At 48.4% G+C, this 25,702-nt stretch overlaps 2 protein-coding genes across 7 annotated transcripts in view; one reads left to right on the top strand and one right to left on the bottom strand.

Moving 5' to 3' along the window:
• The first annotated feature begins 1,364 nt into the window (after positions 1-1,364).
• On the top strand, positions 1,365-13,211 carry ERFE (erythroferrone). 2 transcript variants are annotated; one of them, XM_084892775.1, is made up of 8 exons: positions 1,374-3,569; positions 5,729-5,833; positions 6,365-6,452; positions 7,801-8,006; positions 8,082-8,190; positions 8,298-8,388; positions 9,066-9,144; positions 10,294-13,211. In XM_084892775.1, exons 1-8 carry the CDS (start codon positions 3,390-3,392, stop codon positions 10,390-10,392), a joined length of 957 nt encoding a protein of 318 aa, XP_084748901.1. In that variant the 5' UTR covers positions 1,374-3,389; the 3' UTR covers positions 10,393-13,211. The 2 variants fall into 2 exon arrangements, with proteins under 2 accessions (XP_084748900.1, XP_084748901.1); XM_084892774.1 differs by having other exon boundaries at positions 1,365-3,569; positions 7,801-8,190.
• Positions 13,212-13,331: 120 nt separating this feature from the next.
• ILKAP (ILK associated serine/threonine phosphatase) overlaps positions 13,332-25,702 on the bottom strand; it is a 29,398-nt gene continuing 17,027 nt past the window's right edge. For all 5 annotated transcript variants that reach the window (XM_084892767.1, XM_084892768.1, XM_084892769.1 and 2 more), the window contains 6 exons: positions 24,858-24,951; positions 24,479-24,566; positions 22,988-23,109; positions 15,776-15,895; positions 13,810-13,891; positions 13,332-13,593 (listed from right to left, as the gene is read on the bottom strand). In XM_084892767.1, coding sequence (XP_084748893.1) covers positions 13,453-13,593; positions 13,810-13,891; positions 15,776-15,895; positions 22,988-23,109; positions 24,479-24,566; positions 24,858-24,951 — 647 coding nt within the window. In that variant the 3' untranslated portion in view covers positions 13,332-13,452. The remainder of the gene's footprint in view (positions 13,594-13,809; positions 13,892-15,775; positions 15,896-22,987; positions 23,110-24,478; positions 24,567-24,857; positions 24,952-25,702) is intronic.

The following is a 25,702-nucleotide window of genomic DNA, read 5'->3' as shown; positions in this document are numbered from 1 at the left end:
CAGTTGGGTGCTTCCAATGGGAAGTAGATACGACATATTAAAATAAGAACAACAAAACAATACCCATCTCATGGTTAGATTGTAAAAACAAAAGAGATGCATGGTGTGCCCTCAAACTCTAAGTAAATGTTATACTAGGTGCAAAATACAGGAAAGTGAGATGGCAGCAAAACTTAAATCACAGCTTTTAGGTTAGAAATGACCCAGATGGCTTGTTTCTTTTCTCTTTTTAAAAATTTTATTTTGTTAATCCTTACCGGAGGATATTTTTCCATTGATTTTTTAGAGAGAGTGGAAGAGAGAGGGAAAGACAGAGAGCAACATCGATGTGAGAGAAACACATAGACTGGTTGTCTCCTGCATAAGCCCTGACCAGGGCCTGGGCCAGGGAGAGCCTGCAACCAAGGTACATGTAGCCCCCTTACAGATTCCTCCTTGACCAGAATCAAACCCTTTGGTCCACAGGCTGGCACTCTATCCACTGAATCAAACTGGCTAGGGCCAGAAGACTTGTATGTATGTGTATGTGTGTGTGTATATATATATATATATATATATATATATATATTTATTTATTTATTTATTTTTTAAATACCTTTTTATTATTTCAGAGAGGAAGGGAGAGCGAGAGATAGAAACATCAATGAGAAAGATCATCGATTGACTGCCTCCCGCATGCCCCTACTGGGGATCAAATCCACAATCCAGGCATGTGCCTTAACTAGAAATTGAACCAGTGACCTCTTGGTTCATGAGTCGATGTTCAACCACTGAGCTATACTGGCTGGGCATGAGGACTTAGTCTTAAAAAAAAAAAATATATATATATATATATATATATATATATATATATATATACAATATATATATATATATATATATATATATATATATATATATATATATATATATATATATAATTGATTTCAAAGAGGAAGAGAGAATCATCAATGATGAGAGAGAATCATTGATCGACTGCCTCCTGCATGCCCCCTACTGAGGATCAATCCCTCAACCAGGGCATGTGCCCTTGACCAGAATAAAACCTGGGACCCTTCAGTCGACAGGCTGATGCTCTATTCACTGGGCCAAACCAGCTAGGGCACGAGGGCTTTTCTCTTAATGAAGGCCCATAACACCTGACTGCCTCCCATTTATTTGCCTTTCCCTTTTGAGAAAATTTTGGCGTTGACTTCCATCAAGTTTATAGTCTTGCCGCATCCCCAGGGGTCCATTGTTCAGCAAGACAAATGGTGACACTAAGACTTCCTAGGAATGAGCCTTCCTAGCACCCTGGGAACACATTATCCAACCAAGTGGTTGGTCACCAGTGCATCCTTTGGATTGATTTATGACCTAAAGAAGGAAGTGTGGGTGAAAAGGGGATTACATACTAAACCTGACAAACTTTAGAGGAGACCTGCATGGTGGGCCCTACAAACTCAGAGTCCAAAGTAACAGGTAGTCTGAACATTAAAATTCCTAATTAAGAGTGGGTCATAGCAGTGGTCATAACCTAGGCCTGTAGCATCTCCCTTGACAAAGGCCCATCTTTACATCCACTGAGCCTGCGTATTGTTTTTTTTTTGCATCTAAAGTCACACACCCTTGGAATGTCAGAGTAATCTTTTCCAGACCACCCCGGGCACACCTACTGCACCAGAGCACCAGACACGAAACGCCTCATTGTGTTTTCTTCCCTGTGTGCTGTAACTGATGTTAGCAACCCTGGATCTACCGATGCGGAAGAAGTGTGTGTCTCTCTGTTTTACTCCTTATCCAATCCCAGAGATTCCCAGAATTTACTTTCTCCTGCCCCTTTAATCTACCACCAGTGGATTTCATGCAACCCCTCTTCCGTCTCCTTCTTTGATTCAAATGTATAAAATAAATTGTAGAACCATCATTCTCTGATGCATTGTTGTCCATTTGTTGAGATTTTATCTTTCTGGCAATTTTCATCATTTTGGCTCAAATAAACTCATAAAAATTCTCTACAGGCCCCAACATTTCTTACCTGGACAGTATGTAATGAAACAAAGAGCCCAAGTTGGCTGAGGGGGAGAGGGGAGACTTGCTCTTCTCAGGGATGGATCTGAAGTTTATGCTGGAGGGTCTGCTTCACCTGTCCAGCAGGGAGTCCTGCACTGATCCAGAGGGCAGAGGGTAGCCTGGTCCTTGGTGGGGCCTGTCCCTACACCCTGCTAAGTCACCATAGGGCTCAGGACTCCAAGCCCAGTCTTGTTCATGCCCATCAGTGCAGGGCAGTTGTCTCTGGCAACGGATTCTCTCTGGGTGCCACCTTTCCAGGTCCCTGCAGGTGCTCCCGAGTGAGTTGAGAAGAACTGGGCATCCCGGCGCTGGGTGGGTAGCTCGGTTGGTTAGAGCATAGTCCTGATAGGACTAGGTTATAGATTCCATCCCTGTGTATAGGGTACATACAAGAAGCAACCAATGAGCCGGGTGGTGTGGCTCAGTGGTTGAGTGTTGACCTATGAACCAAGAGATCACGGTTTGATTCCCGGTCAGGACACATGCCTGGGTTGTGGGCTGGATCCCAATGGGGGTTGTGCAGAAGGCAACCAATGAAAGATTCTCTCTCATAATTGATGTTTCTATCTCTTCCTCTCTGAAATCAATTTTTTTTTAAAAAAAATCAACCAATAAATGCATAAATAAGTGGAACAACAAATTGCTTCTCTCTTGCTCTCTCTCTAAAAGAAATAAAATAAAAATAAAAAATTAAGTGAAAGAGGAAAGGAAGGAAGAGAGAGAGAGACAGAGACATAGAGACAGGGAAGGGAGGGAAGAAGGGAGGCAGGGATGGAGGGAAGGGACAGAGAGAAAACCGTGCACCCCTGTGCTTAGGGCACCGCAGCCATGGGAAGAAGGCAACTCCAGCAAGGAGAGCGCCCTTCTGGGAAAGGTGCCCGAGTGTCTTCCCACTCCACGTGCTCAACTGCCAATGAGGCGCTTGGGAGAAAGAATGGCTGGGGAGGAGGCAGGCGCCCCGGTTTCTTTCAGGGGAAAGTAAGTCGAAAGGGCTGAGGGTTCTAGATGGGGAGAAGGGGCTCCGCAAAGCAGGAAGTGCTGGACTGTGCGCAGGGAGGGACCCCGAAGCCTGCACTGGAGCGGGGGCACCACAAGGGAGTGCTCCCGACGCCTCCCGGGAGCCCAGGAGGCCCTCGGCCACGCTCCCTCCTGGTGCTGCCCACAGCTCCTTCCCAAACTCCCGCTGCAGCGCACGCCGCGGCCGGGAGGGGGCGCCGGGCAGCGACGTGGGCGGGGTGAGGCGGGGGATTCAAGCTTCCAGCCTGTTATAAGGCGCGGAGCCTGAGAGCGATTCATTCCGAGACGCCGAGCTCGGTCCGCAGGTGCCCTCCGCCTCAATGGCCTCCGCCGGAGCCCGCCTGCTGCTCTGCTTCGCCGGCCTGCTGGCCGTCACCGCGGCTGCCGCCTCGGACCTCGAGGCCGGGGATGCCGCTGCGCCCCCGGGAAGCCGCGTCCGCAGGGAGCTGCCCGCCGATGCTGCGGGTGTCCGCTTGAGGCGTGCCACCACCCGCCGGCCGGTAAGACTCGCACCTCCGAGCCTCAGTTTCCCCTGAGGCCCGGGACACACCAAGGGAGGAGGGCGCTAGCTCCCGGGCCTCGCAAGCAGCGACCTGACTGACTTCCGGTGTCCCCCTTTCTAATGTGGGGACCAAGCTTGCCGGGATCCAGGGAGCAGAAGGGTTCTGGACGCCAACCCTCTGCATAGCTGGGTATTATAAAAACCTTGACCTTGGCTTTTGGGTAGTTTTCGTTGACATTAAAGCAACATTCTATTAGGCCAAGGGAATATGCCGTTTATTTGGGGTCAGAAGGTAGTTGGGAAATACCTGGAAATAACTTGATGTTCATGGGATTGGAAAGAAACGTGAGCTGATCCCCTCCCGCAATCTACTTGGTGAAATTCCCAATAAAAAAAACGGAACTACTTTTCCCCTGGGAGAAGGTCTGGGGGAAGGAGGTGTGAGGGCTGCAGAAGCCCAGTGAGGTGTGACTTCTGGATGTGCAGGAGTCACCCCTAGCTCTGCCCTGCTCCTTCTCTCCCCGCTGGGGCGAGGGGAATCAGGATGGGTAGGAGGGTGTTGGGAGAGCCCTCAGTGTGGTCGGGTCTTTCAGACAGGAAGGTGATTGGAGTCCCTGCATTCTCAAGATGCTTATCGGCCTTGCAAAGGATAGAGAAACAGTGGTGGCCTCAGGCCGGAGCTTCTGCTCTCAGCATCACACTTGGGATCACCAAGGGCAAGGACATCCCTTCCTGTGGAAGCAGCCAGCCCTTCTGGCTCCCTGGGAGGGTCCTCCCTGAAATCCAGTCTCCACCTCAGCTACTTCCCAGGGATTGAAGGCAGACCCCTCCCAGGCAGTCAACCACACCCTTGAGGGGCAGGGGATACATTGCCAGGAAGCAGATAAGGAGCTGTGGTGCTTCCAGGCAGGGTTCTGGCCTTGGACCCTTTTTGGGAGTCAAGGTGGCACCAGAGATTCCCCAGCTCCTTTCTGAGAGTCCCTGAGGCTGGAGACCTCCATCAGCCAGGGCAGCTACTGGACACCCACTCACACCACGGCCCATCTCCCAGGTCTCCAGACCAACATGGCTCCAACTCTTTCTGCTCTCCCCATACCAAACTGGGTCCGATCTGGTGCATGCACAGGACACTGGACCAGCTGGGAGGGCCAGCTCGGCATGCTCAAGCAGCCCTCGTGGAATCCTGCCATGTTTCTTCCGAGGGCAGTTGGAGGCTGCAAGTGGCATCACAGATCCTTGTGTTCAGTGAGCAGCCAGCAGGTTGGCATCTCGCAGGGCCCACCGTCCACTAAGACATGGGAAAGCTGGAGACAAGGCCCTGGACACTTGGAGGCTCCTCCCACAGAAGCCCCCACATCCTCACCACTGCAGTGGTTCCCGAAGAAAGCCCAGGGATGGGAGACCAGCAGATCTGTCTCTGATGAAAGGACCTCACCAGCTCTAAAACGCTGGGCCCTCCCATTGGCCCTGGAGTCGGTGCCCATGACCTCATCTAAGCCCTCTTGGGCCAGTTTCTATCCTAGCTGGCAGCCTTGCCTGGAGCCCAGATACTCTGAGGCCTGCTGTCCAAAGGGCTACAGACCTCTCCCTGGGAGGTACCTGCTGAGAACTTTCCTACCTGTCATGACTGGTCAGAATGCAGTAGGCAGGGGAATGGACATTTCTGGACCGGCCACTGTCCTTGCTCGGGTCAAATGTCCTGTAAGTCCTGAGGAGGATGGGCAGTGTCACGCCCCGTACACAGGCCTTAAAATCCTGACATCTCAGTGCTGGACCACCCAGACCCCCTAACTGCCCTGGACTGAGGGCTGAAATCGGGTTCTCTGGAACTTCAGAAGATGGGGGTGGGATGGGAGGCCAGCTGATCAGTCGCCTGTGGGTGTCAGTGGTCGGAGCCTTCCAGGAACTCTGATGGAGGGAGCTGGAAGAGGCCTGGTGGTGCAGCCAGGCGGGAGAGCTCTGCACCTGTCTTCCTCTCCCACAATGTCCAGATCATGGTGTGGCCCATTCCCTGTGGTCCTCCCCAGGGGCTGTGCGTCAAGGGCACCACTGAGGGCCAGTCCTATATATGACCTCCTGAAAAGTGTCCTGTCTAGTCTGCTCGGTGGACATCCACTGTGAGGGACAGGGTGTGGGAACCAACCTGATGCTTTCCAGGAGTCCACCACCGAGAGAACAGCCATGCTGGACAGTTGGGAGGCCTGGAAAGCTCTACTCAGGAACAATGCTAAGGCCAAGAAGAGCAAAGGCCGGAAGCTGGAGGTGAGCAAGGCCAGCCAGGATGTGTGTGCAAGGAGCCTACAGTTGTGGGCCCTCCATGAACCCCCAGCCCACCACATCCCCCATCGGCCCCCAATGGCACACCCTGAGCACTTCATCAAGCAGACTCTTACCTTTGGCCTGGGGTCAGAGAGCACAGAAAGCGTCCAGCCAGAGGCTCAGGTGGCTCTGGGGCCTGCTTCTACCATTTAACCTGAACCCCTGGAATGCCAGGCAGCTTCATCAACTCTCCTCCTCCTCCATCCTGCTATAGACCTGGGCTGGCAGCTTTCAAAGCATGGAACCTTACTGCCTTCTTAGCAGTCTGAGACCCCAGAGGCTGACCTTAGAGGTCAGAGGTTAAAGTGGGAGCCCCTTTTGCCCGTTAGTGGCAGGAATTTGCAGAGCAGGTTGACTGGGTTGAGCCTTAAATCTCCCAGGTGTCACTGGGGGAATCAGAGGAGCACTGTGAACTATGGGCATAGTTCACAGCCTGTCCATTCAGATGTCTTCACTGCCAAGTTTCCCTTCCAGTCATGCCCCAAAATCCTTGCCCTCCTGGACAACTCAAGGCCCGTCAACTCATCAGAACTGGTGAAGGAGCTCCGGCGGCTGATCGAAGGTAGTAGATGCACACCATGTGGGGATATGCTCCTAGTGTGAGTGGGGCTGGGGAAGGTCTCCCAGAGGAGCCAGTCAGGCTAGGCCACAGCATGCCTGCAGCACCCAATAAGGCCCCTGCACTGTGCCAGGCTCAGGGTGAGGAGCTGGGGGTGGGAGTGTGGTAAGGAGGACACTGCAGAGGAAAGTGGACTTAACCACTTGGTGCCCAGTAGGTGCTTGGGGACCAGCACCCACACCCAACCTGGGAAGTCAGGTGAGTCCAGGAAAGACCAGGAGATCTGAACCCATACCCCCTCAAGTGAGGAGTGCCAGGGAGGGGGCCAGTGCTCTCTAAGCTTTCACAGTGCTCCTCTGATTCCCCCAGTGACACCTGGGAGATTTAAGGCTCAACCCAGTCAACAGGCCCCAACTTCGAACCCCAACTTCTTCCCCTCTATCACCTCTGCCCCCTCTCGACAGATCTCAGCTGCTGGCAGAGCCCCTTGGGAGGCTGCCTGATGGGGCGGGAGGACCGTGTACAGGGCAGCACAGGGCTAGCATTACCAGGTCACCATCTGACCCAGGCTGGGCAGCTGAGATGAAAGGCATAGAGTAGGGGTTCTCAACCTTTATAATGCCGTGACCCTTTAATACAGTTCCTCATGTTGTGGTGACCCTCAACCATAAAATTATGTTCGTTGCTATGACCCACAGGTTGAGAACTGCTGCTGTAGAGCCTAAGACCATTGGAAAACACAGATATTTACATTATGATTCATAACAGTAGCAACGAAAATAGTTTTATGGTTGGGGTCACCATATGAGGAACTGTATTTGCGGCATTAGAAAGGTTGAGAACCAGTGGCATAGAGGGAGACAGCAGAGCTGAGCTAAGGGGCTGGGGGATGTCTCTGCACTGTGGATGGAGGAAATGGGTAGCTCACATTATTTACTAGATTAACTTTATTATGAAGAACCTAGTGACCTTTCCCCCACTTTAATTCAATATAGTGGTCAGTTACATACAGCTTCAGAGGCTGAAGAACTACATGTTATTTCCAGTATAGTTGCAATGCTGTTCATGTATACCCAGCTTCCTTCCAAAGTTGACCAGAGCTGGTTCGCTGATACAGTAAAACCATAAACAGAAGGGGGAAATGCGGGTAGGATAAGGAGGTAAGGCAGAGAAAAAGGCACTGGGTGTGAATCTGCCATAAGCTTCCGGGTAGCCAGTGTGAAGGGAAACAGGAGCAGCGGCAGGGTCAAGAGGCAAAGCTTCTGCCTGCCGGGCAGGTTGCAGTCTCTGGGAGGGGTCTGAGGGGGGGGGCATGGAAAGAAGGGCTCAGCCTCCACTTGCTCTGTGCCAGAATATGTGCCACTGCGAGAGCGCATGGTGCTGGGCCTTGCCTCACATGATGCAGAGAAGGCAACAGGGAACAGGGACAGCGTGGACGAGCTGGCAGAGGCCCTGGTCACGAGCCCACAGATCGTGGGGGGCGCCTTCCACTGCCGCCTGCGCCAGAAATTGTCGGTGGAGCGACGCACGCTGCATGAACTTGGTGGCTACTACCTGGTGAGTCCTGGCCTGGGGGGGCGGCAGCAAGGAGAGGGTGTGGTGGGCCCAGGTGACCCTGTCTGCACTCCACAGCCTGAATCCGAGGGCGCTTTCTTTCGTGGCCTGGGCCTGAACCTGACCAGTGGCCAGTACAGAGCGCCAGTAGGGGGCTTCTACGCTCTTGCTGCCACGCTGCACGTGGGTGAGACTTAGTGCCAGTGTGTGTGTGTGTGTGGGGGGGGGGGGGGGAGGAGAGGCTGGGAAGAGACCTTCAGCTCCATCCACTGACTACTCTCTCCTTCCCCTAAGCCCTTCCTCAGCATAGGAAGCCAGAGCAGCGGCACCCTCGGGACCGCCTGCGCCTGCTCATCTGCATCGAGTCCCAGTGCCAGAATCACACGTGAGTGGGCGCGTGGGTGGGGGCGGGGAGTGCAGGCAGTTTGGGGCACTGGACCTGGACCCTGTCCTCCATCCTCACTGCCACCCTAACCTGGGCGACCCCAATGCTCTCGTCCCAGCAGCAGGAGCTAACTGGGCTTCCTGGGCATCCCCCTTCACCTCAACCATTCCCAGACCCCTCTGTGACCCTTCCCCATTAACTCTCCCACCAGCTCCTGTAAACTTCCTTCACTGCCTTGACCATGCCCACCTTCCAACTGCACGTGGTCACTGAGGGCAGGGGTTCCTCCCTCTGTCCCCCCGACCCAGAACAGATCCAGACCCAGGTAGATGCTGGCAATAGCTGAAGACAGGAATAAATGAAGTTCAAAACTTCTGATTCTCGTTTTGAAAGCCCTCCACACTGGCCTGGCCCTCCCACCTAAGCTGCAGCAGCCAGTGCAGTGGGGTTCCTCACAGAGCTGCCTCTAGCTGCAGCCAGGCTTGCCTTTCCTGGCACCTGCAGCACAGCTGGTCCTGTGGAGACTGGCCTCCTTTTGGGAGCCCCGTTCAGAAGTTGCCTCCACCAGAAGATCCAAGATAGCCGTCCCCTTGGCACTTTGCTGGGTCTTGTGTCGGTAACATTGGCAGGGTCTGGGGTGGAGGCTCTGAGTGATCCTCTTTCTGCTTTGGCCACAGATCCCTGGAGGCTGTCATAGGTCTGCAGAGCGGCAGTGAGCTCTTCACCATCTCCGTGAACGGTGTTCTGTATCTGCAGGTACAGGGGCAGGGTTGGGCACGTGGAGGGAGGTGAAGGAGGGGCTTACCACCTGGTTTGTGGCCATGAGGGTGACCTGGCAGGGAGGGGTGCTGGTGGGCACTAAGGGGCTCTGGGTGCAGCACCCCAACTCCAGGCCTGGGAGAGGCTGGGGCCCCGCCACAGCCCTCAGACTAGTGCAGGCGAAGCTGGGCCATGTCTGTTTCCTTTTCCTGAATCTCACTCTGCCCACCGGGCCACTGGCTCTCAGCAGCAGCATTGAGACCTCCCAAGTCTCACACTGAGGGCTGGTGCTCCTAGTGATCGAACCCAGGCTGACTCCCTCATGACACCTGAGCCCACTGCCATTGCAGGAAGCAGGGCATGCAGTTATTTTCTTTCTGGCACTGAGGATTGGGGCATGTAGTCAAGGAATTGATGCAAAGGTGAGATTCACTAAAAAAGAAAAGCTGTCAGTGTGGCTGTGTGAACAACAGCTCACATTTAAATAGCACTATGCAGGCCCCATTCTAAATGCGTTGCAAAAATGACCCATTTCATTGTCACAGCACTTTGAGGTGGGTACTACTATTATTCCCATTTTACAAACGGGAACAGAGCACAGAACGGTTAAATAACTTGCCCAAGCTCACACAGCAGCCAGGATTGGAGGCCCAGCTGCTGAAAGGCATTTTTAGTGGTCTGGTCTGGTCCCAGGCACCAAACACGTGGGAAAAGCCAAATGGCTTATGGTGCACCTGGAGTCCTAAAATGCAGGAGGGGGAGGAGGGTCCCTGATGTCTACAGTTTTGGGAGTTCCCAGGGGATGGGATCCTGCTGGTGTGTGGACACCTGGAGCAGCCATGCCAGAGTACTGATCATTCCCATGATAGCCCTGCCCAACGGATCAGACACCAGGCCTGTGGGACGGGGCCACCCTCATACACAAGGTTAGAGCCTTACAGGCTCCATATGCAGCATAGAAGCCTGTTGGACTCTTGACCCCCTGCTGGCCTTGAGCAGAGATTCCCTCTCATACATGTGAACTGCAGGAGCCCATAAGCACAGGGACCAATGGAGCTGGAAAGAAAGCACTAGAACGAGGCAGAGGTGCTGTGTTTTGAGGGTGTGTGGCTGCTAGTGCCCAGACTGACTCTGCCCTTCTCACAGATGGGGCAGTACACCTCTGTCTTCCTGGACAACGCCAGCGGCTCCCTCGTCACTGTGCAAGGCGGCTCCCAGTTCAGCGCTCTCCTCCTTGGCATCTGAGCAGTATCGAGCTGGGTCCCAACAATCTCTGGGCCGTGTTAGTGACAGAGGCCACATGCAGGAGAAAGTCCATCCAACTGCCCACAGTGGTCCTTGCAGTTCAGCCCAGAGATGGCCACTCCAGGCAGCCTGGGGAGGTGACAAGCAAACCTGCTGCCCAGAACCAGAAAGGACTTTAAGATCCAGCTTTACCAGGGTTCAGCGCACCCAGGCCTGGGGCCCCCACCTGGCCTACAGACTTGTCTAAAATCTCAGCTCCACCTGGCCTGCATGGCTCAGTGGTTGGGCATCAACCCATGAACCAGGAGGTCAGTTTCATTCCTGGTCTGGGCACATGCCCCGGTGTGGGACATGCAGGAGCCAGCCAATCAATTGTTCTTTCTCATCATTGATCTTTCTTTCTTCCTCTCGGAAATAAATAAAAATATATTTAAAAAATAAATAAAACCTCAGCTTCTTCACTGTGGCTAAGCCCCGCCCTTTCTATCTTTCTTAGTGTTGAGAATGCTGGCATAGGGGAATGGCCGGCCTGCCCGCTAGGGTGTCCTGTGTAGAGGGGCAAGGCAGTCTGTGCAGGGCCCCCTAGGGTACATGAGCTGCTGGAGGGCTGGCTTTTAGCAGCAGCCTTCTCACTGTGCCCATCTCCACCTGGGGCTCCATCCCAACCACGCCTTTGGCCTGTACTGATCACAGGATCTGACTCTCTTTGTGGCCCCTTGGTGCAGCAGCCTTGGACATCGGACAGACACTGGACAGGGCTAATGGGGTGCAGAGCAGGGAGTCTGGGCCCAGCTTCCAGGAGCTCCTTTCACTTATTAACATGTACAAGCTAACGGGCATGCTCAACTTGCAGACAGATGATTTATCAAAGAGGAGCAGTAAACCTTTTCATAGACAAGGTCCTTTCCCATCCCTTCTGAGGCTGACTCACTGCTAGGATCCACCAGCCATGTGGAAGAATGAGAACATGCTTGAAGGCCCGCCCACCACCTGACCAGGCAGAACAGAGGCTTCCCAGGAGCTAGCAGCCCTTGGTCCCCACCCCAGCCTAGCAGGGTCCATGGGTTCTGGGGCTCTTCAAGGCATCCACTCCAGTTAGGTGAAAAGAGGCTACAAGCTCAGACAGGTGGAGATGGAGACCATATGGAGAAAGAGCTGGTCTTGAGAGGGCTGGGTACCACCAAGTCCCGTGCTGTTGCTGCAGTGATAGCATCTACATAGTTGTCAGCCTACAGTACATTCCATCTAAGGAGCAAGAATGTCCCAGAGCAGGTGGTCCTTCTGAAGTTACCCCAACACCCATCCATTCACACAATGGGCTCACATGAAATCTGGTACCAGAGGATATTGTGGGGACAATGGCTTAATCTCTTAGCTGGCCTAAGGATGACTTCCCCAGGAGCCTACACAGAAGTAAACATCTCACTCCCAGCTGGCTCCCAATATGAAACCCTGTCCCCCTTGCCAGGCCTGGCACAGGCACAATTCTCAGTAGGACCCGCCCTACTAAGAAGTGCCAGCTGGCCTGGTCCTGTGTCCCTCTCTCTCTGATAAGGGTTGGTGTAGCCACAGATATTTTAGGAAAGCTATCTTCTACCCTTGAAAAAGCCACAGATCTCTTTCACTTTCTCCACTTAAGTATTATAGCCATTTATTAGAGTATTTATTGTTAGTATTGCCAGGTGAAATATATTTATATAACTAAATTTATGAATTGATCAAGTACCTAAGAACTGTTACGTGACAATACAAAAATAAAGTATAGACCTTAAAATATAGGATCTTAATCATTTTAGGCTAAGTGCCCTGAGGATGGGGAGGAGTGACCTCTTTGAGGTGAGGTGGGGGATGACCCCCAGCGGGGGAGGAGGCTTGAACTCCACGAAGAAGGTGGGGAAAGGGACTTGCTAGGGAAGCCACAGTGGCAAGCCTGAGACGGCTGGGAATTAGGGGCATGTGAGTCACATGCTGACACCTAGTTTGCTATAGGAGGATGTTTATTGAACCAATTATTTTTTTCCCAATTTGAGCTTTTGAGGCGCTTTCCTTCAATGATGCCAGTTCCTCAGCAGCAATGGAACCTGGCATGTAACTCTCTGGGGAAGGGTGTGCTCAAAATGTTCCCCTGAGGTACTTGTAAGCAGGGACACCAATCCCACCAACTGAATGGGTGATAAGACCATGTGTGTATGCTGGGCAGAGGCCAGAGAACATTACAAAACAGCTTCCTGAATGGCAAGTTTTTAAAATCTTACATCATCCTGAGGCAAGCATTTGCCCAAAAAGACCTTAGAGCTGCTTTCCTAGAAATTAATTATATCAATACCGATTATTTGTTTTACATAGAAATAAGAGCTTGAAAAGTATTTTCTAATCTTCCTGGTAGGCTGATCATGAATGCATTTTCCCTTTGAACATCCTTAACAGAAGGGCACCCTGTAGAGTGTTACTGGAAGATGGACTCAGCCCGGCAGAGCTCACAGAACGCACATTCTTACAATGCAGTTGGCTCTCAGAAGCCACACTCCACAGGAGCTTGACTGCTCCATCCGGGAAGTACATTTCACACCCAGGGGATCTTGATGGGAGACCTGGTAAAGCCAGTCCTCCAGAGCCCTTCCTCCAGACTGTGCTGTTCTCACAGGAATTAGAAACAAGCTATACCACCATGCTGCTTCGGAGAGCTCACCAGAGGCACACCACTCTAGAATAGATAACTTTGTGTACCAGTCTACTGTCCTGGCTAAGCCTGGATCGAGTACAAAATGTTCTGTAAGCTTATTTTTGTGCGGAAATCTAAAAGAAGCTGGAGTGCTCCATTAGCCCTGAGGTTGGGACCCATCTGTCCTAACAAGAAGACCAGAGTATATTCAAAAGCAAACAGAAGGGTCTGTTAGCCTCTGAAGGGTACAAGTTTCTCAAAATGTAATGATATAAGATTAGAAAAAAAAGAGAAACTTTTATTTACAACCATGGGAATCCCGCAGGAGTACACAAAACACACATAATGTGTACACACACACGCACATGAACCTTTGAAGCCAGTGGCACGCCGCACCCTCAGTGCCCTATCCGCACCAACATCACCGTGACGTTGTCTGCCGAACCCCGCTGCACTGCCTTGTTGGCCAGCCTATTGCAGGCTGCTTCGTAGCGTGCATCCACAGCGGGCTTCCCTTCCCGGCTCTGGATCTTCTCATCCTACCGGGCAGAAAAAGGGGCTGGTGACTAGGAGAATCCTGCACCCCCCCACTCTCCTGAGACAGCATCACCATAAGGCAGGACCAACTAACCAGTCTCCCGGACATTAAAAATGCACACAAAGGAAATCCCTGACAATGGGGATGTAGGAGAGAAATGGGTGTCAGTAAGGTACAGCTGGATAACTGGCACTCACTCCCTTGTGCAATTTCTTACCTCGAGGCAGGACAAGATGAAGTTCACAGCTTCTTCTGGGGTAAAGACCTTGAAGAGGCCGTCGCAGGCCAGCAAAATGAACCTACAATACGAGGGAGAAATATCAATGGGTTTTAACAGCAAACTCTATAAAATGGCCAGTAACAGAGGAAAAGGAAACAATTTGTCCAACTACAAAAAAGCTAAGAATTTTTAAAAAGTAATTTGACTTCTATGAGACAAAGATTAAAACTATTTAAAAATAATTGTATATAAGTACAATCAATGGACACAAAACTTTGGGGAGGGCATGAATGGGAGGAGGGGCAATGGTATATGTACACAGATAATAATATAAAAAAATAAATAAATAAATAAAAATAATTGTAGACGGGACAAGCCTTCTGTTCACCAATATTGCAAATATGAATCCAAACATTAGGTAGATACTGAACTTTCTTATATAAACGCAAAAGGTGTATCACTGAATAAAAACATCAGCTGTTATGGTAAATAAACACAGAACTTTTATCGCCACCTGCCTTGAGCCATTTCCTGAAGATATAAAACTAGTGGTTAGACCTAAATGGAACATCCTGGAAGCCATGCTGAGTCCAAGGCTCCAGGAGGACAACCATACACTTTCACTGTCTGGTTAATCCAAAACAGGATTATTTCCCTATAAAACCCCCATCCACTGGGCTTCCCTCTGAACAATGGTGGCTCAGATATAAAGATTTTAGTTTTCCAAGCACCAAGGAATGTTCCCCATGGCTCTACCCACCTCTCTTTTCTCACTGTCATACCCAGGTCTTAGTTCTCCCCTTTTGACTGGGCATTCATTCAACAGGTATTTACCAGCACCTAGTCTGTGCCTGGGACAGTGGGGCACAAGTCCCAGAAGGCTCCTGTCCCTTCCAGTGAGGTGACAACCACCCAGAGTGGAGGGGGCTAGCATATCAGATGAGATCGGGCGCGTTCAGGGTGGTATGGCCGTAGACGAGGGGGCTAGCATATCACACACAGGGGCCTGGTCTGGGGACAGGCAGACAAGACTTTGGGGGCATCACTCAGAAAAACAGAAGAGGGGTTGGTGGAAACACATCCCAAGACCCTAGGGTCAGCAAGAGCATGGCATGCTGAAGGCAGGCATGGAGAACAGGGAGGCTGAGCAGGGAAGATCAGAGTAGGGCTCCTCACCTGCAGCTGAGACCAGGGCTCAGAGCTCTGCTCCAGAAGAGCTCCTACCCCCACGGCTGCAGCTTGATCAATGAGCCTTTCTCACCTCCCTCATCACTCAGTCTGTGAGCCCCTGGTTCTGAGCTCTTTCCTTTCTCCGCTGCACCACTGCCTTAGTTCAGCCAGGGCCACCACTAGATCGTAATGAGCCCCTGGGCTCCATCCTGCTCCAAACCCCAACAATTAGGGCTTCCTGCCGCCAGGCAGCCAGGCAGTGTAGTACCTCATCTCCAGGTAGCTGAGAATGGCAATGGACAACTGAACAGACCGTCTTTCTCAACCTAGCTTGGTCTGCCTAAAAATCGCCCATGACCCTCCATCATGAGAAGCTAAAATTCACACTCCTCAGCATGAAACTCAGTCAGTCCCCATCATCTCTTTCACCCACATCCCCTGCCACCATTCACCTATCAATCTGTCACTGGCAGCAGCCTGGCGCCCTTTCATGCTGTCCCATTTTAATGCCATTGTTTTGTGTTTCATCTACTAGAAAACCCTCTTGTTCCTCCAACAGGGACTCTCCCCACTCCCCACTGCCAGGCTCCCAGAGCAGCCCACACTCCTAGGACATGAGTGCCCCCTACCAGGCTGTGTGGCCCATTAGAGCAGAACCGTAGAACTGTATTTTATCTCTCTACACCTCCAGAGCCTAACACAGTACCCAAGATACGGCTCCTTACAAGCCAGAAGAGTCGGGGATAGATAGACCACATGTGTGCATGCCCATGCCTCTAGTGGGCACTTTTACCTGTCATTGGGGGTCAGCTGGCAACGTCTGATGTCTGGCACAGAAGTGACCCCGCAGCGCTTGTACTGCCCATCCCCAATGGATCGGGACACCTCCAGCACACCTAAGACACGCCCGTCCCTAAATAAAAGAAAAACAATTCAGACTCCATCTGCCAAATCATAAGGCCACAGTACTTACAATCTGATAGTAAACTCAGAAAAAAAGGACAGAGTGAAAGATGTAGCCTGCAAAGGTCACATTAAACAGCATCATGCCCTAGCCGGTTTGGCTCAGTGGATAGAGAGTCGGCCTGTGGACTTAAGGCTCCCGGGTTTGATTCCAGTCAAGGGTACATGCCTGGGTTTTAGGCTCAATCCCCAGTAGGGGGGTATGCAGAAGACAGCGATCAATGATTCTCTCTCATCATTGAAATTTCTCTCTTTCTCCCTTCCTCTGAAATCAATAAAAATATGAAACAAACAAAACCCCAGCATCATCTCCTGACCTCAAATAATACACAGGAGATGTGATAAGTCTCCACTGCTGTAGGTCAAGCATGCCAAATTCTCAGCCCACAACGAATATTTTTGCGGCCCAGCCAATATAACGGTAAGAAACCTTTTAATAAGAATTTTGTAACTTAATTTTTACAATATCCTATTATACATAATTATTAATAATGAACCACAAAGTTCTAATGACCAATTACTATAATAGTGTTGCATTCACTTCCCTTACATGAATATGCAACATTTCTCTCCATTAATACTAGCAGCAAATATTTTAGCAGCCAATGGCCACATAATTAGTTTTGGACTGACTTGTTTGGTGTTGCAAAAGGAAATATTTCACTTTCGGAAAAAAAGAAAAATAGGTTTATTTGCATTACTTATTAATTTGGGCAGTTATTCAGTGTCTGGTAAGTATGTTCAAGGAAAAATATTTTTATTAAAATGTTCCATTATTTTGTTAGCGATTAATCATTTATTTCAGTCCTTTGAATTCAGCATGTCTCTATTGAAATAAACCTATGTTTCTATGAAAATTGAAGCTTTTGTTCTTTTTGCAGCCCATATAAACTTAAACCTTATTTGGCCTGTGTTAGCCTTTGAGTTTGACATGCTTACTCTAGGTCATTAATATTTGTGGCCCTTGGTGCCTCAGCCAGGCTGCATATTAGAGGGAACAGTGCCCCCTCTGGCTGCACTTATGTGGTCACAATGGTCTATTAATTTGCCCAAAGCTGGGAGTGAACTTAACTGGACTGAGTAGGGACTTGGCTTTGTTTTTCTGTTGATCTTAAAGCTCCTTAGGTGATTTGAGCATGCATGCAGGTTAAGAAAAGGTGGAACAGAGGACTATTTTGCATTTAAATTTAATTAGGTTTGGAAAATACTCAAAGTGACCATTCCCAGACTCTGCAGCACCTTTTCTTTCCATCAAGTATGGGTATGATTAACTTACATCAATCGATAACACACTGCATAGCATTACACTTTTATCCATTCTATTTTTAGGTAAAGGATACAAAGATGGTAAGGTGACCCATATGTGGGACATGCTATGAAACAGGGAATAACAGTACTTGACTCAAGGCCCCCAAAAACAATTCTGGTGGTGCTACCACTGTGTGACCTCAGGCAGTTGCTACTGGGGGGTCCTCAGACCCTCACGTATACAGCCAGAGCAGAAACCATACTGGAGAAGATGTAAGTAAGCGCTCGGCAAACACCAAAGCTGGGCCTGGAGGTACTGTGTGAATGGAGGCACATGGCAGAATATCCTCGCCTGGGCCGGACCGCTGCCTCAAAGTCAGAGTTCAGCCTGGCCCGTCACCCTCCCAGTGGGAACAGCTGAGTGATCAGCAATAGACTTGACCTGGCACGTGAGAGAAGTCAAGCAGTCTCCCCATACAATTACTAGAGTGAACAGCAGGGGGCGAGCTACACAGGAGCAGACGTGAAGATGAACAGAGGAGGGTTAGGAGAGTCCCTCAGCCCTGAGAGTCCCATTAAGGAAGCAGCTCAAAGCATAAGAATCCAACCAAGTGCTTCTTCAGAGAACAAGTGGCCAGGTTCCTGGTGTGGACACCCCTCCGCCACATCATGAATACAGCTCGTCTGAAGACCGAGTGTCATGATCTGGGCACTGGGCTGGACCATGCTCAGACAAGTTCATCAGAACTACACGCTTTTTCACTACCCTCAGAGTTCCCCAGACCACCGTGCTGAGGAGTGAGGGGCTCTGAGGTCTCAACCCATGAATCCTGGGACCACCTTCCTTGGCGCATTCCCCACTTTTGCTCAGAATTGTGTTAGTTCCCATCTCTTTCCCACCTGCCCATGAATCATAGCTTCATGCTTCCTCAGCCAAACAACTATTTTCTTGCTAGTTATACAGACAAAAGCCCTGATCTCTGTGATCTTTGCTGGTCCTTTCTCTTCTGGTTTCCCTTTCATAATGAGAGAGAGGCACTGAGATGGTTGCCCTGGTGGCCAGGAGAAGCGGACACTGCTCTAACGTCAGCTCCTCTAGCATATCAGCAAAAGCAGGCCACAGTCGATAGTGATGCTTTTGCATCCTCTTCTGACCCAGGTGCCCAAGTCCTGTGTCTTAACCATGATGGATGCTTATCGAGATAACTGAAAGTGGATTCCAGAATATCTATTTTTCGACATCAGAGACCTACATGTGACCTGGTTCCAGACACATGCACTGCATATTTGTTTATTTAATATATTTTTATTGATTTTTTTTTTAAGAGGGATAGAGCTAGAGACATTGATGAGAGAAACACGTATCAGCTGCCTCCTGCATGCCCCCTACAGGGGATAGAGCTCACAACCAAGAAACATGCCCAGGACAAGACTCAAACCCCCGGGACCATTCAGTCAGAGGGATAATGCTCTCCATTGAGCCAAAACGGTTAGGGCTGTACTGCATATTTACATCTAAATGCTATACATGCAAGCCTGCGTCATCTGTCCTGTCCAGTTGCCTTCCTCATAAAATAAAAATAAAACTGCACCTTCTCAGAGAAGTCCACCATGATAGTGTGACACATTGTTGCACACATTATGCTACCTTTGGTAGTAGAAAGTAGAAAAAATAAGAGTATGTATACAGATTTCCTTCTTTCTATAAGAAACATTGGAGAGAATCCAAAACTGTGAGTGAAGGGAACAGGCACAGAATCTATAATAAGCCTTTTTATTTAACCATGTAAATGTGGGATTTTTTAAATTAGAATAAAAATATACAAAAAAATAAGATTTACCTTTATTTTTAATGTACAGTTGAGTGACATTACCTGAGTACACACTATTGTGCAGCCATCATCACCATCATCTCCAGAATTCTCTTCATCTTCTCAAACTGAACCTCTGTTGAATACTCACTCTTCCTCTAGTGACCCCCATTTCACTTCCTGGCTCTATGAATGGCTCATTTCACTCAGCAGCATGTCCTCAAGGTACATTGAATGCTGTAGCCAGTGAGAGGATCTCCTTTTTTTTTATAAAGCTGAATAGTATCCACTACATGGATGGACCACATTTGTTTATTGCTTCATCTACTGATGGACACTAAGATTGCTTCCACTGGCTGGCTGTTGTCAATAATATTACTATTGTGAAAGAAAAGAGCCACATGCTAACCTGACAAGCTCAGGGAAGGCCTGCGTGGCAATCTTGTAAACCCAGAGACCTAAAATAACCACAAAAGATGGTTTGAAAATTAAATATTTTAAGTACAAACAGGTTATAGTGGGTAGTCATTTCCTAAGCCAAAGATCAACTTTGATCTTTACTGAGCCCATTTGCCTTCCTGCCTCTAAGATAACATATCTATGGGATGTCTGGGTAACTTGTAACTTCCCTTTTTCTGAAGCCCCTGGGGCACAACCAGATGTGGTGGGCGCCAGGACAGATGCCTCAAATTTCTTCCTTATCATGTTAATTGTTCCTGCACTCACCTAAGTACTCTCCATCATTTTATCCAATCCCAGGGGTTTCCCACCATCATGCTTTCTCCCGCCTCCTTACTCCATCACCAATGAATTTCATGAAACCCACCTATGTCCCTCCTTTGATTGCAATGCATAAATAGAGAAATGTAACCTGCCCAGTTTGGCTCAAATAAACTCACAAAAATTCTTTACAGGTTTCAATGGTTTTTTCGTTAACACTATAAACATAGATGTGCACACACCCATCCAAATCCTTGCTTGCAATTATTTTGTGGAATTGCTAGATCACATGGTAATTCTATTTTTAATATTAGAGGAACCTCCATACTCTTTTCCACTACAGCTGCACCATTTTACATCCCCAACAACAGTGCACAAGGTTTCAATTTCACCACATAAATGACTTATAATATAGGGTGAAAAGCCCTAAAATCTAAGACAAATTGAAACTAGTGATCATAATGACCAAGTGGTAACACAAGCAATTAAAGCAATTATTCTAGCTTTACAAATATGTCCTTCATGAGAAATAGTTCAATGACAAAAGAACTACACTATAAGGAACTCAAACTTTGTAATAGTGATAATACAAATAAATGTAATGTTATTAGGAACCAAGATTTTCAGCAAAAAGGACAGATTTATGACTACTGAGTCACAGAGGTTAAGAGAAAGCCCTGTACTGTTAAATTTGAATAACAAATAGCAGCCTTCACTCACCATCTAAAGAGTGCTGAACAGACTTAGAATTAGCGACATTACAGGTGAAACAAGAGTTCCCAGCACAGGGAGCTAGGTTTTAAAGATGAATGGAAGAGTCAGCTCAAAAGCACTCCCTTTCACTGGCCACACAGGGGGTAATGTGGGCAGGAAACTAACTCCTCAAGACCCTATGACTAGCATCAGCACTGAAAGCACACCCCTGACAAATGGTGGTTCAGAACAAGGAGAAAAGAGAAAGGGAGAGAAGCAGAGTGAAAAGAAAAACCACTAGGCCTTGGCTGGGTGGCTCAGTTGGTTACAGCATTATTCTGCTAGGCCAAGGTTGCAGTGTCAATCCCATCAGGGCACATATAAGAATCAACCAATGAATTCATAAATACGTTAAATCACTTTCTTTTCCCCACCGTCTCCCCTGTCTCTAAACATCAATTTAAAAAAAATAAATAAATAAGGGGAAAACTCCACTAATTTCCATAAGTGCAGGTGGCCATCTACTTTGCAAATTGATAATGAAAGAATTGAACATTGATTCTGCTTTCTGGGAAGCAAGTATGGTTCATTCATACCCTACGGATGAAGGAAAGCCTCTCCTTGTAGGATGCCTGTTAATTCCAGGAATTCCAGGAGCAGGAAATCATCTTTGTTATTCCTATGAAATACTGATTCAGACAAGAATCACTAAGGAATCTACCACCATGAGATGAAAGACTGATGAAAACAGAATGTTCCCCAGGTGCTAAAGCCCATCTCCCCAAATCACTTGCTGATCACACAGAGAAACCTGTCCCTTTCCCTGCGGGGACTTGTTACCGCCAAAGTCCAGTGCTGGGAACTCAGCAACAGTGACCTTATGTGGCCACTAAAGTGAGAGATTATCAAATATAGGCCACCCTCCAACAAATATTTTTCTAAAAATGTTTAATCTGAATCTAAAGAAGACTTTAGACCTAATTTCCAGTTTCTAGGAAAAACATGCAAACAACTGAAATGATACCATGAAAACACAGGCAAACTCAGAACATGCCCCTATATAACCACTGGCTGAGGAAGAGTGGAGACCATGCTACACTGAACAATGTGAATCCAAGGTGAGCATGAGCGCTGGCTGGACTCTGCTTTCAAACCAAGACACTTTGGGGATAACTTGGAGAAATATGAATACAGAACTACAGGTAACCTAAAGAATTATTTTAAGTGTTAGGTCTGTAACTAACTTACAGTTAATTCTGCCTAGCATACCCATACATGAAGCAAATATGGCAAAATGTTAATTACTAAATCTAGATGGTAGATATTGAAATATTTACTCTAATTTTATAAAATGTTTCATAATTTTAATAATCAAAGTGGGAAGGGTAGAGGGAAAGAAATGCCCACCAGTCCTGGACTCGGGCAGATGGGATCACAGCCTGGCTCTGCTGCTGAGGAGCAAGGTCACTGCCACCTGAGCCTCCAAGGTGAACCCTCTTAAGTGCAGGGTTCACCTTGAGCACACTGTCAAATGGGCTCTCTAAGGCATCTGCACACCGCTCACAGTGAATGGGTACTGGGAAAAAGGAAGAACCTGCAACAGAGCTGATCATCCGCCCATAGGATTGTCAATGTCAAAAGCCTTTCCAAGAGTTCAGGCAAAGCAGAATTTTAAAGTTATAAGGGCAGAAAAGATGATGCTGACATTAACACTGGGGTCACATTCTCAAGCATTAACTTCTGCAGCAGCCATGGTGGGAAAATGGAGAACATGCCACTGCCCAAAGTCTAGAACCATGCCCACAGTCCCATCAGTGCTAAGATGGCCACACTATGACCAAGGCCATCCCTTATTAACATTCCAGCAATTTTGAACCAACTCGTAGAGTGCTGCCTCCTCTCCAGACCTCTCTGCACTGCTGGCTAGAATCACCCTGGAGTAAAACTTGTCTAAGGACAAGTGATTGCAGCCTTATATCACTGTTACTTCTCTCTCATCTCCAACAAAAATGTAAGACGAATGGTCAAACAGTAAAATGAACCAGAAAACACTTCTGGTCAAATCCATAACACCATGTCCCAGGATTGGAATCCTCGTTAAGTGTAGAAAGAATGAAGCCTTGGAGATGAATGGAGGTGCTGTGGGCAGAACCAGGGCAGAGAGCCCCGGCCAGGGGAGCTCTCCCCAGGAAACCCAGAGACCATCAGCCTGACATACTTCCTGTCAAAATACTTTAGATGTTCTCTCTGAGGAACTCCCCTAAACTAACTTATTCAGTTGTGACAAATGGTAGTATTTATTAAAGTTCTAGGACCAGAGAACTGTTACAAGTGGTGACCCTGAATTTGAGGCAGGTTTCCTCTCTTTGCAAATGTAGAAAGGCATGTTTCTTGTACACATTTTGCTCCCACTTGGACATAGTGAAATCCTACAACATTCACTCACCTACCGCACAGGTCAGACCTCAGTGTCATCACACCAAAGACTGCACGACAAAGCAAGTTCTCCCCTGGGAGGACTCATGGCCATTCCTCCCTCCCTCCCTAGAGTTCCCTCAGTCCCTGGTTACCTGACGTTTCCTCCAGCCTTCTGTATTCTCATTCGTTCTTCATACTGGGTTGGGTTATGCTCCTTGCTGAGGCTTAAGGCTGCATGTTTTTGACTCTCCTCATTATAACGACACAGGATTGCCTGGGAAGATGGAGATTACAACAGCGATAAATTCAAGAGTCCAGTGCCCAGAGTTACTAGTTGAAGATAAAGGTCAACCATGGAGTTTCAGTCAGCCTCCTGCCGATGAACATAAGTTCAAAGCAGAGCCCACGTGGCAAAGCAGTGTCACAGTAACACTAGCCAGGGAGAGAGGCCCCGGTGTGGGCCTCTGTTGGTGACTAGAGCGGGCACTCATCCTAAGATGTTGTCCTCTCACGGGTGACTTGGAAAGGAGGCAATTAATAAGCACCTAAGCCCTCTTTGGGCCCAGTTACTAGTTCCCAAGTCTACACGAGGCAAAGATGAGGGCAGAATTGGGCATGCTGACCAAGTGCTTCTCCATGTACACCTGACACCACATTTACCAAGTAATGACTTCCAGATAAACCTAGATTTTACAGAGGAGGGAGCGAGGCCTGGAGGATAGGTATCATGTCTAAAGTCACATACAGGATTCAAATTTGACTCCAAATCCGGTCCCCACTTTTTTTTGTCTTGGTCCAATTTTATCATGCTATTATAAGTCACTTGGTCAAAACACTTATGTACTGGAGATAGCCTACTAAGAGGTCTCCAGGATATAAACTCTCTAGGCAGAGACTGTCATGTGTAATGTTCACTGTAGCATCCCTACTGTTTATTTCTTCAGAAAATAAATTACCCCAAAAGCTACAGGGGCTGGGGGCAGCTGTCTTCAGGTCTGCAGATGGTGCTTATAGAAGGGAAGAGTCACTCTGTCACTGTGACTCCAAAGAAACACGGACACGGAGGCTGGCTGAAAAAGCTATTGATGGAAGGCGGGGGGGCTGAACCCACCTTGCAGAAGGCCAGCCTCTAGCTTTAAGTTGTTTCCCATCACAGGCTGTCAGCAGTGGAAATGCCTGGCTTTTCTCCCTTAGCCTTGTGAACTGGGCTCCTTGCATGAATGGCACATCACCTAGCACTTTCCTAGCTGCAGCTTTTGAGTTATTCTAACGTCACAATGATTTTGAGAGGCAAGGGCCTGTGGTCAGAGATAGGAAGTTAAATAATATTTGTAACTGCACACCAATTAAATTCCAACTTATAGCACTACCTGACAGAGTACACACACAAAGGAAACATAGAAAACAAAAAGAATGTATTTGGGTTTTAAAGCAGAAGAGGTCTACTGCAGGATGTCAAAGTGACGCAAGCTCAGGTGTTGCTCCCCACCCAGAATCTACTCTCTGCACTGGAGCCCCTGCAGCAATCACACAGGACATTCCAACCAGCCTTGGTCTTTTTAATCTTAGCCAATAAGCGCCTGCTGCCACTCTTCCCCACAGAACATGGTGTGAGCTAAGTGGGTGGCTCCAGAGCCACATACCCGACTATCTCCGAGGTTGGCAATATAAAGAGTGTTGTCTACAGCCAGAACACACGTGGCAGTGGACCCATCTTTCCAGGCAGGTTTCCTGGGGGGAAAGACATCAGAAATACAGTCACCACCAACATGCTAGCACTTCAAAACTTTTCCAGACTTGAATGGGAAGTGGTGTAAACTTTAAAATGAAGACTTTCCTTAATACTTGCTTTTTTATCCGTTTCAGATTTAGTTAACAATTACAAGAACTTACTTGGTGCCAGATACTTTTCAGACAGTGAGTGTTAGTATGAAACAGAATCAGAAGACCTGAAATGCATTCAGAAAAAGAACACATACACACACACACTCCATTCATTCGTTTTCATGTGGTTTCACTTACTGGCTGGAAGCTTGTTTAAGAAACTCTTCATCAGTATGCTTAAAAGTGTCCAAAAGGCATCTCTTCACAGTTTTCTCCACACTGATTACATCTCCTATTACAGAAAAAACAAAAGATAAACTCTTAAGGAGGAAAGGTTACCCTCCTTCCACTGTAATTGTTTCTGAACTATAAACAAGAACTATCTGCACAGCTGGCTGAGCATTGAACTATGAACTAGGAGGTGATGCTTCAATTCCTGGTCAAGGCACAGGCCTGGGTTGCATGTGTCTTGACCAGGAATTGGTCCCCAGCAGGGGGAGTGCAGGAAGCAACCAATCAATGATTCTCATCAATTATGTTTCTCTCTCTCCCATATCCTTCCTCTCGCTGAAATCAACAAAAACTTTAAAAAAAAATATATTTTATTGATTTCTTACAGAGAGGAAGGGAGAGGGATAGAGAGTTAGAAACATCGAGGAGAGAGAATCATCGATCAGCTGCCTCTTGCACACCCCCTACTCGGGATGTGCCCACAACCAAGGTACATGTCCTTGACTGGAATTGAACCCGGGACCTTTCAGTCCGTAGGCCAATGCTCTATCCACTGAGCCAAACCGGTTTCGGCAACAAAAACTTTTTTAAAAAAAATAAAAACTATTTCCTCACCTACAGGACAGTGCCACTTGCACTGGTGGTAGTAGACTGCCAAGTATAAAGGCAAGACACACACTTGTACCACAGACATTCCAGGAGAGGTGCCCATCACTCATAGACATGAGGGGCTCTACGAGGTACACCTGCTCACCTCAGAGCCCACTCCTCTCAGGCTTGCTCTTTTACTTATTTATTTATTATTTTGAAAT

The sequence above is a fragment of the Pipistrellus hanaki genome (assembly GCF_964339955.1).
Source record: "Pipistrellus hanaki genome assembly, chromosome: 8".
NCBI classification, from domain to species: Eukaryota; Metazoa; Chordata; class Mammalia; order Chiroptera; family Vespertilionidae; genus Pipistrellus; species Pipistrellus hanaki.
The sequence above is the reverse complement of the archived record's forward strand: the minus strand, read 5'-3'. Positions and strand labels throughout refer to the sequence as shown.